This window comes from Danio rerio, chromosome 13, assembly GCF_052040795.2.
Source record: "Danio rerio strain M-AB ecotype USA chromosome 13, GRCz13ab, whole genome shotgun sequence".
Lineage (NCBI taxonomy): Eukaryota > Metazoa > Chordata > Actinopteri > Cypriniformes > Danionidae > Danio > Danio rerio.
The window spans coordinates 41,705,065-41,724,703 of NC_141033.1; the positions used below are offsets into that span (position 1 = coordinate 41,705,065).

Below are 19,639 nucleotides of genomic sequence, written 5' to 3' on the forward strand. Positions count from 1 at the left end.
GCAGGGTGGAAGGGCGCACCCTTATAGATAGGGTGCGGAGCTTTGTCACCCGGGAGGAGCTCAGAGTAGAGCCACTGCTCCTCCACATCGAGAAAAGTCAACTGAAGTGGCTTGGGCATCTCTTTTGGATGCCTTCTGGACGCCTACCTAGGAAGGTGTTCCAGGCATGTTCCACCAGGAGGAGGGCTTAGGGAAGACCTAGGACACGCTGGAGGAACTTTGTCTCTCAGCTGGCCTGGGAAAGCCTCAGGATCCCCCTGGAGGAGCTGAAAGATGTGTCTGGGGTTCTCTCCTAAGACTGCTGCCCCCGTGACCCAGCCCCGTAAAAGCGGATGAAAATGAAATTAAAAAATTAAATGAAATACTGTACTATATTAATAATTCTTTCATTGTATATAGGGATATACCTATATCTTTTAGGCCATGTCCACATATAACATATAACTTTCTTACTGCAAAAAAAAAAAAAAATTGTACATTTAAAATGTACATTTAAAAATTCTGTTTTCAAATCCCAGTGTGGACTGAAAATTGAGACTTTCAAAGAAACGATGCATTTTTAGTCACGTAATCAAGTCAGCTACTGTAAAATGGTGGATGACAATGTGCAGCAGTAGTTTTGGATGCTCTGCTTTTGGACAGCATTGTTAAAGTTTAATGTCAGTTTGTACATGTTCCAGATTGCTTTGCTTCAAAGCACACAGCATGTTTATTTAGCCGTTTTGGCATATCCCCCAGCCTATAAACTTGCTCACTTTTGCAACTTTATACTCCTGTGTTACTCACGGCAACAACTCCACCTAAAAGTCCATTCACTTTCCAATGTGTCAGAAGATAAATAAATGCTTGCAGAAATGGAGCAAATTTATTTATTCCCAACCTATATGCAGTACAGACAGGCTGTCTGCGGATTAAAAAAAATAAATAAATCCCTTAAAAATTGTGTTGTTGGTCTTAAATCATTTAAATAGGTTTAAATTGTTCTTATGTCCATGTAAAGCCAATCAGGCCAACATCCATCCAATCACCAGCAATCCATCTCAATAAAACTTTTAACAAATGTTTTATTCTTTAACTCTATTTACCAATATGGTTTAATTAGCTTCCTTTCAATAACATTTGTTAAACGTTTATAGCTACCTAGTTAGGATACTTTTAGTATATTATACTGCTATGCTAATTAAAATGGGTTATTATTATCATTCTCAAAGGCTTTAGCTTTCGGGTGGAGTCATGTAAATAAAGCAGAAAGATGTTACAAATGTTCCTATTTGCCTGAAAATCTTAGTTTAAAATAGAACTGTGCATTGCCCAATTAAAAAAGTTTTTAGTACCGTTAGCATAATACCTAAAAATAAAACAGTAGGTAAAAGTAATCTACTTTAGTGTAATTTGTCAAAATGACAAAAAAAAGAAAATTAAAATAAAGTCATGTCTCAGAGAAGTGTTTCAATGTGTGTGCTTTTGGTTTATCCACATCTGCTCTTATCTTTCTCTTGCCCGCACATTGACTTTTTAAATGTTTAATAAAACATTGAAAAGATGCTTGCTTACAGTTCAGATGTTCCTCTAACCTCCTTGTCATAGTTCTGATTGGGTATTTTACCAGATTGTCCTTTCTCGTCATATTTATTGTCTTATTTCCAGGAGACAAAAAAAAAAAAAAGATTGGTCATTAAAATGAACACTGAGGAAGCACTGAATTGAATGTGTGTTATCTCTGATTTGTCCAGGGCTCTGCCGGTCTGATAGGACTCCCTGGGAAAGATGGAATGAAAGGAGAAAAGGTACAGTACATGTCACTGGGACTGCATGTTTCTGATGTGACATTTCCCATGTTTCGGCATATGTCGAGGTACAAGGTTTTGTTCAGAAGAACTGTTGTGCTTTGCTTGCACATTTCCAGAGTTTGCACCAGCTGTGAGCTGATAAACAGCTGGGTGCTGAAATAGTTTGAGGCGTCTCACAGAATTAATGCTTGGTTGTTATTTATTGGGTACTGTGGAAGTCAAAAATGTGACATTTCTGTTCAGATACTGGTAAGCATAATAACTGGTGTTTTACGTAATTTTTTAATTATTACACTTCAACCATTTTTGTTACTTAAAATATGTACATTAAAAGAAATAAAATGAAATTTATTTAATACATGGTTTAACTTTTTGAATTAAATGACTACATTTAAAATAAGTACAATAATAAGACATACAGTATTTTAAGAATACAACAAAATTACTAATGCTTTAAAATGAAAAAGAAAATCTAAGATATAATTTAATATAAAAACTATATTATAGAATAAAAAATCAAATACTATCTCAATAATATAAAATTAACTCTGATTTTGATATTTCTTTTTTAAGTTATGTAATTTTTAAGTTATGTAATTTAATCTGTGTATATTGTTATCATGTATTATATAAAGTTATTACATTTACCCTCACTGGCCACTTTATTAGGTAGAACTAACTTGTACCGCTTTGGTTCCCTTTTGCCTTCAGGACTGCCCTAATACTTTGTGGCATAGATTCAACAAGGTACTGGAAATATTCCTCAGAGATTTTGGTTCATATTGACGTGATAGCATCACGCAGTTGTTGCAGATTTGCCTGAACCGTTGATAAAAGGCAGGATGGATTTATGCTTACATGTTGTTGATGTCAAATTCTGACCCTACCATCCGAATGTGGCAGCAGAAATCGAGACTCATCAGACCAGGCAACATTTTTCCAATCTTCTATTGTCCAATTTTGGTGAGCCTGTGCAAATTATAGCCTCAGATTCCTGTTCTTAGCTGAAAGGAGTGGCACTCAGTGTGGTCTTCTGCTGTTGTAGCCCATCCGACTTAAGGTTCGATGTGTTTGCGTTCAGAGATGCTCTTCTGCATACCTTGGTTGTATTGATGAGTTACTGTTGCTTTCTATCAGCTGGAACCAGTCTGGCCATTCTCCTCTGACCTTTAGCATCAGCAAGACATTAGCGCCACAGAACTGCCGCAATGGATATTTTCTCTTTTTCGGACCATTCTCTGTAAACCCTAGAGATGGTTGTGCGTGAAAATCCCAGTAGACCAGCAGTTTCTGAAATACTCAGACCAGCCTGTCTGGCACCAACAACCATGCCATGTTCAAAGTCACTCAAATCACCTTTCTTCCCAATTCTGATGCTCAGTTTGAACTGCAGCAGATCATCTTCACCATGTCTACATGCCTAAATGCTTTGAGTTGCCGCCATTTGATTGGCTGATAAAAAAATTGTGTTAATGAGCAATTGGACAGGTGTACCTAATAAAGTGGCCGGTGAGTGTATGTTATTATATTACTGTATGTATATTATAATATACTGTATGTATAGAATTGTTTTTGCTATAATTATATTTTCAAATAATTCTTATGATTTTTATGTTTCTGAATAAAATATTTCAAATGTCCTCCAGTAATAATACTTAACATCAAATAAATGATAAAATAATAATTATTTATTTAGACTGCTCATATATTATAAAAGTCGAAATTGATTCAAAATAATGACAGATTGAGATTGCACAGCCATTACTGCGTCTATAAAAAGGTGAGTGAGTTCAGCGTGGAGAGCTCTTTTTTTCTGTTGTCTCACCGCTGAAGCTGCGTGAGGTGACTCCAGGTTGGTGGCATTTGGCCCAGATGTCTGTGATATTTACGTCCAGCTCTTGTTGTGTATGTGCGTGTGGAGAGAAGCATGTGTGTGTGCATTTGTGCACTTCTCCACAACCTGTCAGATAACAAGCCGGAGGTGACAGCGCCTCTAAATGCCAGCTGTCGTTGTGTGTTTGCAGGGCGATGCAGGCGGAGCGCCGGGGCCAGCAGGACCCCCTGGCCTCAAGGGTGAGCCTGGTGAGCCCTGCTCTGTCGGACTTTGCGGTGGGGTAGGTACAAAACACCATTCATGCCTTTCTCTTTAACTTCAACTTTAGTGTTGTCACAGAACTAGAATTTCAATGGTCGATTCCAGTTGGTCATTTCAAAACAGTACAGGTGTGTAAACAGACCTGAATTGATTCTTTAAAGACCCACAAAATGATGTTGGCTGACATTAAAGAACAGCTAAAAAAAAAAAAAAAAAATATATATATATATATATATATATATATATTTTTTTTTTTTTTTTTTTTTATTAGCCTCTCTGTTTATTTTCCCCCCAATTTCTGTTTAAAGGACACATCATCACATTTCTAAACATAATAGTTTTAATAACGCATTTCTAATAACTGATTTATTTTATCTTTGCCATGATGACAGTAAATAATATTTGACTAGATATTTTCAAGACACTTTTATACAGCTCAGGCCGTACTCACACTAGGTACAGTTGCCTCGAACCGGGCTAAAGCATGCTCACACCACAAACGGGCTTCGGCACGCTTGCGTCATCGCTGCTGCGCTGTTCAGTGAGAAGCGCTCTCTCACTCAGCAGCACAGTGGAGATTTCTCTAGTTATATATGCCATCAAATATTTCGCCAAACAGTCCTTATGCGGGGACACGCAGTCAGATATTTCGTCGAACAGATCCGCCACTTTTGGTGCTCATAAACAATCATAAAGCCCTCGTGCTGCAGGAATGAGGAGGTCTGCTGAAGCCGTGCAGCTGTCGTGCAGTGAGGGGTTTGCGTCTTTAATAAACTACGGCAGTTTGCGTTCACTGAACAGTAAGAACTATTAATAAATCCATATGAAACAGGCGCGTTTTGCACTCACACACAAGCGTACCCCGCCAAAGCCCAAGTGAACCGGGCTCAGGCACACCTCTTCCAACTGGGCCAGGGCCGGCCAAGTGAACCGTGCTTGAGCCCGATTCAGCGCACTCACACTTCTCAAACGATCCGGGACACGGGCCTGGGCACGGTACGGATGGCATAGTTTGAGTAGGCCCTTAAAGTGACTAAAGTAACAGCTTAAAGTTAACTAGGTTAATTAAGTTAGCTAGGCAGGTTAGTGTAATTAGGCAAGTTATTGTCTAATAATGGTTTGTTCTCTAAACTATTAAAAATATTATCTAGTGTAAAGGGGCTAATAATGTTGACCTAAATATTAAAAAAAATGATAACTGCTTTTATTCTTGCCAAAATAAAACAAATAAGATTTTTTCCGGAAGAAAAGATATTATCAGACATACTGTGAAAATCCCCTTGCTCTGTTAAACACCATTTGGGAAATATTTTAAAAAGAAAACAAAAACAAAGGAGGGTAAATAATTCTGACTTCAACTTTATATTAAATGTTTAACCAAAAGTTAAAAAAAAAATCACACATTCACCTCTTCCCAACAGGGAAAACCAACAACAAACAAGAATGTATTATTGTATGGTCTCATGGATTTACAATAAAAAATGTCATTATAATGGAAGTCAATGGGGGACAATCTGCATGAACATAATGACAGGGTAGTAAATTTGAACAGTACACAAGGGTTAACAATCAAATACTGTTTGTGCTATAAGTCTGCTAGGGTAAAACCACCATTAAAAATGCAATAGCTGTGCATGTCCACCTAAATCACTCCAAGAAGATTGAATGGAGGCATTTCTGCATCTTGAAGACATCTAAACAGGTCTTGTATTTGCCAAAGTACTAAAATCTGTCTGAAACTCAGTTTAAACTCAGTTAGACTACTCTTTACTTAGTATTTGCAGAACATAGTTTGATTGGTGCTGACCACTTTTTTTTGTTTTTGCATAACTCAGTTTTCACAATTCTTAATACTTCACATCTCGAATGAAGTTAATACTAGATCTTGAGATGTTATACATGTCAACAGTATGTCAACAATACCTAAAATCAGCATAATTAAAGAGCTTAAAACAGTCTTTTCCTCTATATTGTGACAAATAATTAAGAGAAATGGCCCTCATTCCAATAAGCATGCCAGCAGCTTGAGGAAGGGGAAGTTATTAAAGAGTGAACATTAATCTTATATTAAAGATTAATAAACATATAAAAACAAACATAATTATAGTTAATTTTGAGATTTCATGCTGAAGTACCAGCTGAAATCTGACCTAAGAAAAGATGTTTGTTTTGAAAGGCAATGGGATAAACTGCATATTAATGATGGTGGCAAATGATCCAGGATGAAGTGTATAGACAAATGAGTGGTGGGCAGATAGAAGACTTGTTGATTGGTTGAATGATGGCTTGCTGGTCTGAAATCAATATACATGAAGTCATCAGTCACTTTCTTCACATCTGTTTTAAAAGATGAGAGAGAGAGAGATGAGAGAGAAAAGTACATGGTTGAACCAATGTAATACCTACAGATATTATTATTAGTCGTAGTAGTATTAGTACTAGTAGTATTATTTTTATTATTACTATTGCTATTATTATTAGTAGTAGTAGTAGTGGTAGTGGTGGTAATAGTGGTGGTAGTGGTAGTAGTGGTAGTAGTAGCCTTATTATCTTCACCCTAGTTTCCACTCAGTTCACTCTTGTTGTGTTTATTTACTTTCGTATCATGTATTTCGACCTAATGGCATACCAAATGTCTATTTACCTGCCTGCTGTTGCTGCTCCTGCAATGCGAAAACTACTTGCTAATCTAATTCTTGCTGACTGCAAAAAAAAATATCAATTTTCCATCAGTGGCATATAGCAAATAATGCTTACTATACGTCTTTCACACTGTCAGCTCCTAAAGTATCTCTTGCAAATCACACTGAGAAAAACAATTAAATTTTTTTGTAAATTATAGCAAACTTTGGAAAACAAGACCATGCAATATTTAGGGATGCAACGGAAGCTGTTTTGAGGTTGTATCTTGTCAAGCTACAAGCTATTCATTTGAAGTAATTTGGGCTCCGGTTTCCCCCACAAGTCTAAAGACGTGGTATTGGTGAATTGGGTAGGCTAAATTGTCCGTAGTGTATGTGTTTGAGTAAGTGTGTATGGGTGTTTCCCAGTGATGGGTTGGCCTGGAAGGGCATCCGCTGCATAAAATGTGCTGGATAAGGCAGCGGTTCATTCCACTGTGGCGAACCTGGATTAATAATAGAGACTAAGCCGAAAAGAAAATGAATGAATGAATGTAATTTGGGCTTTTTCTCAGCAGTGAGTTATCTGGCATGTTAAAATTATTTTAGGCGGTATGGAAAATATTTATCCACTGTTCCTATTTGATTTTCTCAGTTCGCCACTTGTGGGTTGTTTGTTTGTGTATTCATTTATCTTAAACTGAATCTTACAGTACATAACTTCCAAGAAATATACATTCAAATTTAATTGGGTTGGCCTTTTTTTCTCCTGTGCACTAGGAGGAGGTTGCATCTGGTCTGCGAGGTTTACGGGGCCCTAAGGTAGGTTATAGAAAGGTTTTTTCTCCTTAGTGTTCAGTTTTGTGAAGTTTATCTGCAAAGGAGCATCATATTTACCTGTGCTGTACTTCATTATGTCTTAAAGTCTACATTTTAATAGTGCAAAATCCATTGCGAGTAGCTAAACTCATCTGTGACATGCTGCTGATTACCACAGAAAATCAGTTTGACTCATTTTTAGAGTTCAAAACAGAATTTAAAAAGCATACTTACAGGTTCAAACTGAGTTACAAGTTGAAATTTCCTGTGGTAATACTCTCATTGAACCCTGAACATTCCTTTAAGCCAGTTACATGCTGTCATAAATGATTTGCTTCTGGAGAACGCTTCGTTAAAGCTCTTATTTTACTGCTGTGTGAGCATCTGTTTTTGAGGGTTTAATTTTAAGTATATTACTACATGATGTTCGTGATGTTGCTATGGCAACAAATTTATTTTAAACCACAGTAATTATTCAGCCAAGCTTTATTGCATAAACTGGCACAACTTGATGACTGTGTTTTGTGAGTTTTGGGCTTGATGCTCAACCCTGAGTTAATTTAGTTTGGCTGGATTAATTTTTTGCGGGTTTCTCTCTGCCAGGGTGAACGAGGTGTACCAGGAGTGCCTGGAGACGCTGGAGAGAAAGGTGAACCTGGTTTTGGCATCACTGGACCTCCGGTAAGTATTCCGTCTGTGCATTTTAACATCAACGTCCCTTGTAAACTCCCAAGATTGTTTCCTTGTCTAGAAAGTCTCTGTAAAGTTTCAGCTAAAAACATGTCAACAATCTTAAATTACACTTTGAAAACACATGTTGGGCTCTATCATACACCCAGTGCAATAAGCCGCAAGATGTGTTTGGCCCAATTTGGTGCTATTTTCAGACCAGAGCAACCCTAATTTAACGTTTTGTGCCATGTGGTTTAAATAGCCAATCCATTTGGCTACATTGCAGAATCATGGGTGTGCAGGTCTATAAAGGAGGTGTGTAGCAATACACAAAAATATTTACATATATAAAAAAACTAAAGGATTAAAATGTTAGAAAGTTATTATTTACTACATAGATATAAATAACACTCCATACCTTCTTCATGTCCGGGAGGCTTGTTTCAGTTTATTCATAACAATTTGCATTTTTATTATAATGTTATTATTATTAGTAGTAGTATTTGTTTTAATAACAGATAAAAGTTTAAATTTGTCCATCTGTCGGGTTTTACAGACGTCTACATCACCAAATGGGGCATAAGAATAGGACGTGTGTTTGGATATTACTCAGTATTTTGACCACACGTTTATTTTTTCATTTGCTGGAATTTAAAACTGAATTTAGAAATAGTTTTGAAACAAATCTTTGCGCTTAAAAAACTAAATTAAATATGAAGGCTAATGAATGTCTTTAGAGTAGGGTGTACAACACTATTTCTTTATCTACAAATGTAAAGGATTAAAGCAAAGAGTAAAAGTAAAGTAAAAAGAAAGTAAAGAGGCCGGATGGAGGAGGTTTGTTCTTTATCCTCACACAGATGCTCTGTTTAACTGTTTCACTAGTGAAGCATTCAGTTTTTCTACTTACAAAGTCCACCATGTAAACAGCAAATGTGCCATGGAGCAACGCAACTGACTCTAAAAGGGAATGGGAGATGAGACTCTAATTGGTTTAATGCATATTATGCTCAAAACACACCCATAACTCATTAAGAGAATAAGCACAGAGCATTTTTTTCCATCCTTAAAATAGCAAAAGTGATTTGGGACACACTCTTAATGCTTTTGCGCCATGCTATTTAGACTTTGCACCTAGACCAGTAAAATAGAGCCCTCAGTTATGTGTGTGTTAGTTTAAATCAAAATCCCTCACCCCGCCCACTTTCCAGAATAAGGTGGAGCCATTACAGCTTGCACATGCACATAAATGTAAAAAGTGTATGTGAATCAGTATATTAGATTCATGAATCAGAATGCCTTGGACTTGTAGACAACACACTACTAATGCAACTCATCCAGTCTCTGCCCCCTTTAAACTTATTTAAATGTGTGATATTGTGATGTGTACATTCCTGGAAGAAAGCTCAGTTCAGAAACTATGCTTTCTGGTACAGGGAATAACTTTCTTGGATGTTCATTTGTTAATTTAGCTCTTTTTCATACTCAAACAGCAACGTTATACATTAAAGGAAGAAGAAAATGAAAAAAGCACAATAGGACCCCGTTGAAGGGGAAAGTTCACCCAAAAAAAGATGGTTCTGTCATAGTTTACTCACTCTCAGACTTTCTTTTGTGGCACACAACAGGAAATAACCTGAAATTTCAGGCTGTTCCAGGCACGCAAATATGGTAGGCTTCAAAAGACTTGGAATATAGTTTACAAGCCAAGTGAACAACTTGAAGCTTGACAGCGGTTTTATTCTGTATGACAGAGTGATACCAGTTTGGAATGACTTAAATGCTTACAGAAAGGAAGAAGTAAACGATGATTTAATTATGCAATAGTTTGGGCTGAACTCCAGGAAAAGTTAACTTTTCACCAGAAATACATAGTGCAGTCTGTTTTATCATGATTCTGCATCCCACATACAGCACTGTTCCCACAGACAACCACAGAGTTCACATTGTAAAGAAGCATCTCAAGTAGATTCAGGTTTTGGAATTTTAATAAATGCATATCAGGCAGTACTTTTATTGTTATATTTTTTTTTCTATAGGGTCTGACAGGACCTAAAGGAGAACCAGGAAGTCAGGTAAAGGATTAATACAATACAATACAATACAACACACCTTGTAAACAATGCTTTTTTCCACGCAATTAATTTATGTTGATCCAACACAAATCAGTTAAGTCAACAAATCTAAGTAGACTGAACATAAATCTATGAAGTTGTCCCAAAAAAAAAAAATCTTAAGAATTTAGTTTTCAGCTCATTTTAAATAAGTAGTTTGAACAAGCATCAAAAATGTATTTTAATGTGCAATACAATACAATAAATAGACCAAGCACATCATTTAAATGCCATTGTGCATAATATAGTTACACAGCAATATTATATATAGGAATAAGTAAAAGTTTTAATTTTGTTAAATGTGTTGAAGAAAGTAAATTTACATGTTATTTACATAGGGTCCTCTGGGACCTCAAGGACCCATTGGAGTACCAGGAATTGAGGTAAGAAGTGTTTTTATATTTATCTGCATGGAATTGAGCCTATAATAGTGTGTATATTTCAAATACTAATAAAAATAAATATCAAGAAATTGATAATAATGAATTGTATTTTAGATACTATAGAATTATATTTAAGAAATATCTTATATCCGTTTATGTATTTGTTTTCTGAAAGGGACCTCCAGGCCCACAAGGAAGACCAGGACTCCCTGGACCTCCCGGAGAACCGGTTCGTAAAGCATTTTTAATGACATACTTATTTTAGGTAATATACAACTACTTCATGTTTCCTCCACTAATGAAAATAATGTACAACATTGGTTTCACACTCCCTGAGAAGGATGTAAGGTTTCCAACCACATCTCACAATAATTCATAACTTTTTGATGTAGTGGCTAATTCGTATAAATTCATCTCATTCATCCAATTTACCATGATTTGCTTATCTAGCTTAATTTTTTTGTACGTCTGAACTTTATATGAGTTTATATGAATTAGCCACTAAACTGACAAAACGTAAAAGAGTTACCTTTCCTCGTGAGATCAGGCTGTACAGATCATAGTTCAGGATGCACGCGATCTGTTTATTAATTGCAAAGTCATCGTCTGTATCATAAATAAAGATCTAAGCAATTTAACGTATTTACACTCAAGAGATGACAATAATCACATGCAATCTGAGAGCAGTCTCATTCTTTTTACCCCTTTCTGGATAGAAAAACACTTATTTGTCACTAATATGTCAAAACAGCTGAGAAAGAAAACTCAAACGTAACATTATGTTCTATCCATCCATTAAAAAGTATAAAGGGGCCACAGATATTATTAAAATTGCCACCCCAAAAATAAAATCACTGGATCTATAATATGCATTTTGAAATATTGAAACTACACAGTGTTGATTTTTCATTTTTATTATTACATTTACCTGCTAATATTATTTTAATACTGACTGTTTGCTTGTCTTTAATGATGTTTGAAATTTAGATGAAGTGTTTCTGTAAATAATCCTATCCGTGACTCAGAAACTGTAATGTTATCCGAAATATGAGTCTTCCCTGGTAGGAAAGAATTCTGGCCCAGATTTGGCATAAAGCTGGTAATGCAGGCATTCATCCGGCACTGGCATGCAGCATGTGGGCCAATCATGGCCCGGGCTTGGCAGAGTTGGCACAGCCTTTAAGGCAGCACACAAGATTTATGCCCGGTGTAGTATTTGGCCCAAATGTTTAAAATTGATACGTTGGCCACGAAAGTTTGGCCTATCTTGATCCACATCTAAAATACATTAAAATTATTAAGGTAAAGAAACAAAAATTCTACCAATCAGCTCACTTTGAGAAAAACATGCCCATAGTCTGCCTAAAGCGCAATGCTTCATGGGTTTATCAATTTCATTGCAATCATGACAAACCAGATTGGCCCTATCTGATCCAGTTCAGGTCCAGTTATAGGTTACTTGGCTGACACTTGACCCAGATATGGTCCATGTTTGGCCATTGCCTGGAAGCCAGACTTGGTCCAGTCATGTACTGTAATTTACTGCAGCATGTCGGCCAAGCAAAAGCAGGTTGTATGGCCCAGAGCTGCGCCGGAGAAATGTTGCTATGTGGGTTGTGATCAGTTGCACCTCTACTTCTGTTTGCATTGCATTTCATCTAATGCTTTATCTAATGCTTTTCTTAATTGCATTTCCTTTTTCAGACAGCACTACCAATGGTTGGAGACATGGGGACATTAATGAAGGTACAGTTTATTCATCTATCTTCCCCCTCTGGGCATTTACGTCTACCGCAGTTTAGTTGATGAAGAACATTAGAAAGTATGAAATTATAATGATAAGCGCTTAAATAAATAAATAAAATGTTGAGTTTACAGTTAGGTCACATGCACCAAAAAAGTTTCCTTTCATGTCAGCAAGACTTTTGTTGTCTTTGAAACCTGACATTTCAAACCACAAAAAGTGTATTTAAAACTCTGTTCCCTTCAGTCAGATCGAGCGTGGATCTTAAGACAGATCTAACCCTTTGTTACCTTGAGCAAGCATCTGTTTTTTTTTTCTTCCTCGGTGAAACTTTCTTTTCAGAGACTCTGCCTTTCCTCCAAAATACTTCCGTAACAAGACACAAATGACAGACTGTAGCCAGAGGGAATATAAAGCCAATTTTTATATCGGAAATCGAACTTTTTAAGGGCTGCGTTATGAATTATTTCATTGTGTGATCTATTGCTCTCTTTGAAACTCCTTGCATTCATGTATATTCAGCACTTAGAAAAAGAAACTTCCTTTCATCTCTCACTTCTCGCTCTTCTTTTAATTCAGGCTTGTAAGTACTTTCTGTTCTGTCTTCCTCTTCCACCACTCTTCGTGTCTCTGTTTGGGCATCTTGTATTCGTATCTTTGCAACCAAAGGAGCGCCTGACAAGATAAACGGCCATTTGCTCAAATACTACTGATGCGGTGAGATTCTGAGGAGTGAACTGTCAGACACAACAACAGCTATTTAGGGTAGCTAATGCGCTGTAATGAGTTCTTCTGGATTTTATATGCCTTCGTACACAGAGAAGAGGAATGTGTCAAAACATACAGTACTTCAATGCCAAATGAGCAAGCAAACTTATTGTCATGCTATGTATACTGTAAAAAAGATTTATTGGATTTATTTTTTAAGTGGTTGCAAACTATTAATATGGGCTGAATTTAAACAAACAAATTAAGTTGAACATTACTAAATTTATTTTGTTTAAATTCAGCCCACATACATTGATTGCAACTACTTACCTTACAAAGAATAATCTTTTTTTTTCAGTGTACATTAGATGTAATGGTACATGGCATACAGACCAAATGCCAACACAAGCTAATTAAAAATGTGTACATCTGTCTAAATTTTTTGAAGCCGCAAAAAAAACTTACTTGAGCATAAGTTTTACTTGAGTTTCTAGGTAAAATGAACACAACCGGGGCAGTATGATGACAACTTTTGTTCCTTTTTACATTAATCTAGTAATAGGGATGTATTATTGATGAATCTGTTTGGCTCACTAATCTACCTCCGTATGAATAACTGTTCTGAATAACTGTATGAATAACTGATGAGATCCCAGAAGCAGCACAGTTTCACAAAAGAGATAAAAGCAATGCAAAATCAAGGTAAACTACATGCACTTTTCTATTGTTTGTATTTAAGAACACTACTGATTAAGTTTGTGGAATAGTTTAGCTCAGTGGTTTGCTAGGTGATTTGGACTGAACAAGCACCACCTTCTTGTGAATGTGTACGAGAAGGTGGTTGTGATAAGGGTTAGGTTAGTTATTTGAAATACATAACAAATCTCACCCTAAATAATGTATTTCCGATTCAACAATAAAGTAATGCCCTCTAGTGGATTTGTCATCTGAAATGTGTAACATAAATCTGCAGGCACAGGATGTTAACATGACTTCATATCAACATTGTACCCCAACGTTGTGGGGACACTGGATTTTGTTTGGAAATGAAAATTGGTTTGGAGTCAGAACCCAATATCAGGCTGACGTCAATGTCTAATATCTAACCTATAATTTACCAAATATCAACGTGTAATTATGTTACACCTTGACGCTGTGTGGATGTTACCACTCTGACATCTACAGTATCAGATGTTGAATTTTGGTCACTTTCTAACTCAAACTAAAATCAACCAAATAGCAACGTCTTTTGATGCTGTTATTGGATGTCAAAATAACGTTGTCCTTAGACGCTGGTTAGACATTGAATTTTGGTCAGCTGACATCTTGACCTAAATCTAACGTATTAACGACCTATGTACTTAACGAACGTACCCGGAACAATGTGTTTTTGCACAATTTTAGGCTGAGGCACGTCTCCAATGAGCCTAGTTTGGCAAATAGATTTTTGTTTTAACCACTACATGTGCAGAACCTACCCTCTACACTGTAAAAACATCTGTTAATTAATATCTGCTTCCATATTCTGTAATTCACAAGTGTTTTCCAATTGTTTATGTTTGTGAAATGCATTATTGGACCTTGATCTCCGCTGTTGACTTTTAATTTTGACAATTAACTATACAGTTTTACAAAGTGACATTTTAGTAGTTTGAAATAATATAATGAATAAAAAATTATATATATATATATATATATATATATATATATATATATATATATATATATATATATATATATATATAAAATAATGTATATATAAATATATAAAATAGATTATAAGCCTGTAAAATAACAAAATGTGCAGGCTGTACTATACATTGTAAACTATTAAAAATGTTAATAGACCATTTCAATGTGGTCATGTCATTGGCCCATAAACATTTCCTGCTTGTTATTAAACTATTTCATAACTGTGGCAAGAAGTAATTCAATCATAACATCATGTTAAAACAGCTATCAAAAAATATTTAATCAATATGTGGCTCTTTTTGGATTCTCGTAAGCTATAGAAATTAAAAATGTAAAACAGGAAATACGTTGGGACTGTTATTTTTGTTTACATCCCTCACAATGGTCTACAAAAGCCACTTTTTGAACTTTTAAAGGTTAAAAGTTGTGGAATAAAGATCAGGGTTCTATAATACAATTCAAAAGCATACATAAACGGACAAGCAGTGTCTCAACCACAGAGAAACAAAAAAAACTAATAAATGCTAACCTTTTGAACTTTGTTTAGTAAAGAATCCTGAATAAATACTTTATAGCGTTGATATTAATAATTGTTAAGCAGCAAATCATCATATTAGTATGATTTCTGAAGGATCATGTTATAATGAAAACAGAAGTTATTATGCTGAACATATATCAAAAAGTGGATGATTCAAATAGTCAAATAATCAAAAATCCTTGTTACCTTAATTTTTTTTAAATTGAATCAAATCAACCTTATGAGTCAATTGAACTTATATTAGGTTAAACTGACTTAAAACTGCTTGCATAACTCATAGAATTAAGTTAGAACACGATTAACTTAGTTTAATAATTTACAATGACATATAAACATAAGCTGTCAGGACTAATTGATCATTACATTTTTACAGTGTCATATAAAGTTATTGAATGAGTTTAGAAAAACTGTATGATTTGATGGGGGAAAACAGGATAATTAGTTTGAGAGGGAACATTTTTTAAGTATACTTCACAATTTTAATCCAACATCAAACACAATTTTAATGGTTGGTCTGAATGAATTCAAATTAATTGATGCTATCTGTTCAATGATGCTCTGATGCACTCTTTTACAGCAAAATTCAAAAATGCCAAAGCACTCAGCAAGTCTTTGTTCCCCCCATCGAAACCATTTTGAATTTCTAAATGTGCACTTTTCCCCTTTCCTGCTCTAATGTTAAACATCCCCTCCTGTACCAGTCACATGCAATTTGCTAATTGTCAGTCTTGCTCAAAGAACACAAATATAAATGCTCTTCCTGAATCGTCCTGCACTTATTGAGCGTGTCGGACTAATGCACCAGTAAATTGCTACCTTCGCAGAGACATCGTGCGCCAAAAGTGCATCCAATGTGAAATGTCAATGCAATCCCTGCGACCCATTACAGTAAACCTTTGATTACAGTTCACATGTATACAGTTGCACTCTTAAAGAAAAGAAGCCCAAGAGTCTCAAAACAGCTTTTGAAAGCACCTTCGCTATTGCTTTTCCTGTTTCTTTCTATATCATTGGGCAAATGTGTTGAGGTGTATGCATCAGGCTAGCAAGGTTAAATCCAGGAAAAAAAGGCTTTGAGGGGAAAAAGTGTGTACTTCCCTAATGCATGCATTTTATCAAGTTGTTTGTATCTTCGGGTCTGACCTTTAGCTTTTTAGTAATGTGCAAAGCTCAATTGCCGAGCCATATGTGTCTCTGAAAGCTGGTAAAAGCATATATCCAGATGGCCAGACATGAATCTTACACTGATTATGCAATAAAGGTAACTCCTACAGTAGCTGATGAATGTGTGCAGCGCATATAAGGACACTGGAGTGTTTTTAGAGTCTTTCTGCAGCAAATGTGTTAAACTGTGCCATATTTTACTACAGCTGTCCTATAGGAGAAATGAAAAGTTAATTCTCTTAATGTATGACTTTTATTCATTTATGACTGCTCATAGAAATAGCACTCGTCAGAATCAAAATAGGATAATTAAGGAATTTACAGGTATTTAAAAATCTATATAATACACACACGCACACTCAGGTACATATAACTCTTGAAATATGCTTAAAAACTATTCTTTTACCGTTATTAACAGTGATGACTTGAGGTTGTTTTCTACCTATAGCCACCGCTGTATACTGCATATCTAATAATTTTAAGAAAATGCCTCATTTCAATGCATTATGGCTAGTTAGTACAGTAATTAACTTTTTTTTTTTTCATATTGGCAATTAATTTACTTAAAACGTAAATAAACTATTGTCTGAAAAGCAATATGTTGACTTTACTTAACTAAATTAGTAGACTAGCTGGACTTGACTTAAATTTCATACAGTACACATGCACTTTCATTTACTTGAAATTTTAAAAGTAAAAGGTTTAATCACTTTTTGAGTCAACTACTTGCTTTTTGCAGTGTGATTGTAATTATGTTGCATTTACAACTTTAATATGCAACATTTTAAGCATATAAAAAGGGTTTCATTTCATATGTGCCATTGAATAACAGGCACAAAACAGGTCTTTTCTAAATATGTGGACTTCATACAACATTCAGCATCCTGAGCTCCTCCGAACAGGAGAGATGAAAGGAGAGAAAGCGGGTTTTCTGCATCTTACATTGTGTGTGTGATTTTGGCAGAACGCCTGCAGTGTGTGTCAGACCAGAGTACCAGGGTTACCAGGGCAGAAAGGAGAAAAAGGTTCCCCTGGAGCGTCAGGTATCCCAGGAATGGATGGAGAAAAGGTAAAAATGGCTGGAATGCACATTTAATCTCCTCACTAATTCATAAGCCTTGCCGCCACCTGAGATCATGTAGTGTTCAGTGCTGTCATCTTTTCTGGCTGATGCAATATATATATTATATATATTCCAGTCCAGTTGTTTGAAATGCAGTGTTGTTAAGATATACTTTTTGTGAAGCTTATAAGTATCGCATAATTCTAAAAAGAAGTGTATCATTGTATTAAATCTAATTCTGCTGATGCTAGAAATGGTCTCAGAACTTTTCTGAAATACAATTATAATAACATAAAGTGTCCCGTTATGCTAGTTTATAAGTTTCTGATTTGGTTCTGGAAGGCTCATTGCAATAGCTTTATATCTATCCAAGGTCAAAAACACTTTCATTTTGTTATAATACACACTGAATACACACATCATTTATCACTATATCTCATATGGTTTGTTCACACATCACACATCTATCATCTATCTATCTATCTATCTATCTATCTATCTATCTATCTATCTATCTATCTATCTATCTATCTATCTATCTATCTGTCTGTCTGTCTGTCTGTCTGTCTGTCTGTCTGTCTGTCTGTCTGTCTGTCTGTCTGTCTGTCTGTCTGTCTGTCTGTCTGTCTGTCTGTCTGTCTGTCACTCATTCACATTCATACACTATGGAAAATTTAGCCTACCCAATTCACCTGTACCGCATGTCTTTGGACTGTGGGGGAAACTGGAGCACCCGGAGGAAACCCACGCGAACGCAGGGATGCCAACTGACCCAGTCGAGGCTCGAACCAGCGACCTTCTTGCTGTGAGGCGACAGCACTACCTACTGTGCCACTGCGTCGCCCCACTATAGAATATTTACAGTAAAATATTCAATTTGATAGGTGTCTCTCACTTCGTCCTACAGTGGCATTATAGTATAGTGTACAATGTTTTATAACAATAGTCTATATAATAAACACAAAAGTTACTTTCCTTGATAATTAGTTACTTTTATAACGATGCAATTCAATTACTAACTCATTTACTATTTATGACAAGTAACTATAACTAATAACTTTTTAAAATACTGCCAAAGGGATATCATTTATGAAGTAAATGTGGCCTAAGTGTTTCTTGGGCTGCTGCACACAGTATTCCCGTGTCTGTTGTGTGGATTTAGCTCCTTAACTACTGTGCTGGCTTTGACAGGGGGATCAGGGTCTGCGAGGCCCAGCTGGAAATCCTGGAAAAGAGGGTCCGAAGGTAAGCTGCCCTAAATCGAAGATTACATAAGAGACTCTTATGATCGGCTGACACAAGAGCCCCACATATATCCACAGACTTCTTGGAAGTACAATCACTTACATTTCTTTCTTTGAAATGAGGCAAATAGTTGAAGTCAGAATTATTAGCACCCTTGTGTATTTTCCCCCAATTTCTGTTTAACGGAATTATTTTTTTGACACATTTCTAAACATGATAGTTATAATAACTCATTTCTAATGACTGATTTCTTTTATCTTTGCCATGATAACAGGACAACATTTTACTAGATATTTTTCAAGATACTAGTATTCAGCTTAAAGTGATATTTGAAGGCTTAACTAGGTTAATTAGGTTAACTAGTAAAGTTAGGGTAATTAGGCAAGTCGTTATGTAACACTGAATTACACTGTAGACAATAGAAAAAATATATTGCTTAAGGAGGCTAATAATATTGTTTAAAACAAATTAAAAACTGCTTTTATTCTAGCCTAAATAAAACAAATAAGACTTCCTACAGAGAAAAAAATATATATTAAAAAAATTATAAAAATATATTTAAAAAATTGCTCCGTTAAACATCATTTGGGAAATATTTGGGAAAAAAGACATTCACAGGAGGGCTAATAATTTTGACTTCAACTGTATATTACTTGCTGGTGCTACAGTTAAAGCGATAACAAATGCTTTACAAGCAGTACGGTGTCTGAATGTGAGAAAGAACTGAGGCCAAAGGATAAAAGATTAATAATGTATGAGAGCAATCTTTAGAGAGAATCTAAATCAAAAGTGTGTACTTCTTGTCTCGATGATTGTTCATCTATCTTACAGGGAGTGAAGGGCGAGAGAGGCTTTCCTGGTCCAATGGGGGACAAGGGTGATGAGGTGAGTTATGAGAATAACACTGTATTTACAGTATTTGTGTAACTTAATGTAGTTTGACAGCTGAAGGAATCTTACTATTTGGAGTTTATATTTTTTTATCTATCTC

At 35.6% G+C, this 19,639-nt stretch overlaps 1 protein-coding gene across 4 annotated transcripts in view; it reads left to right on the forward strand.

Annotated features, from left to right (window-relative positions):
• Positions 1-19,639, forward strand: part of col19a1 (collagen, type XIX, alpha 1) — a 306,597-nt gene that overhangs the window by 225,477 nt on the left and 61,481 nt on the right. For all 4 annotated transcript variants that reach the window (NM_001442495.1, NM_001442496.1, XM_087278424.1 and 1 more), the window contains 11 exon segments: positions 1,734-1,787; positions 3,815-3,904; positions 7,287-7,328; positions 7,929-8,006; positions 10,037-10,072; positions 10,450-10,494; positions 10,670-10,723; positions 12,199-12,240; positions 17,305-17,409; positions 18,595-18,648; positions 19,480-19,533. In NM_001442495.1, coding sequence (NP_001429424.1) covers positions 1,734-1,787; positions 3,815-3,904; positions 7,287-7,328; positions 7,929-8,006; positions 10,037-10,072; positions 10,450-10,494; positions 10,670-10,723; positions 12,199-12,240; positions 17,305-17,409; positions 18,595-18,648; positions 19,480-19,533 — 654 coding nt within the window.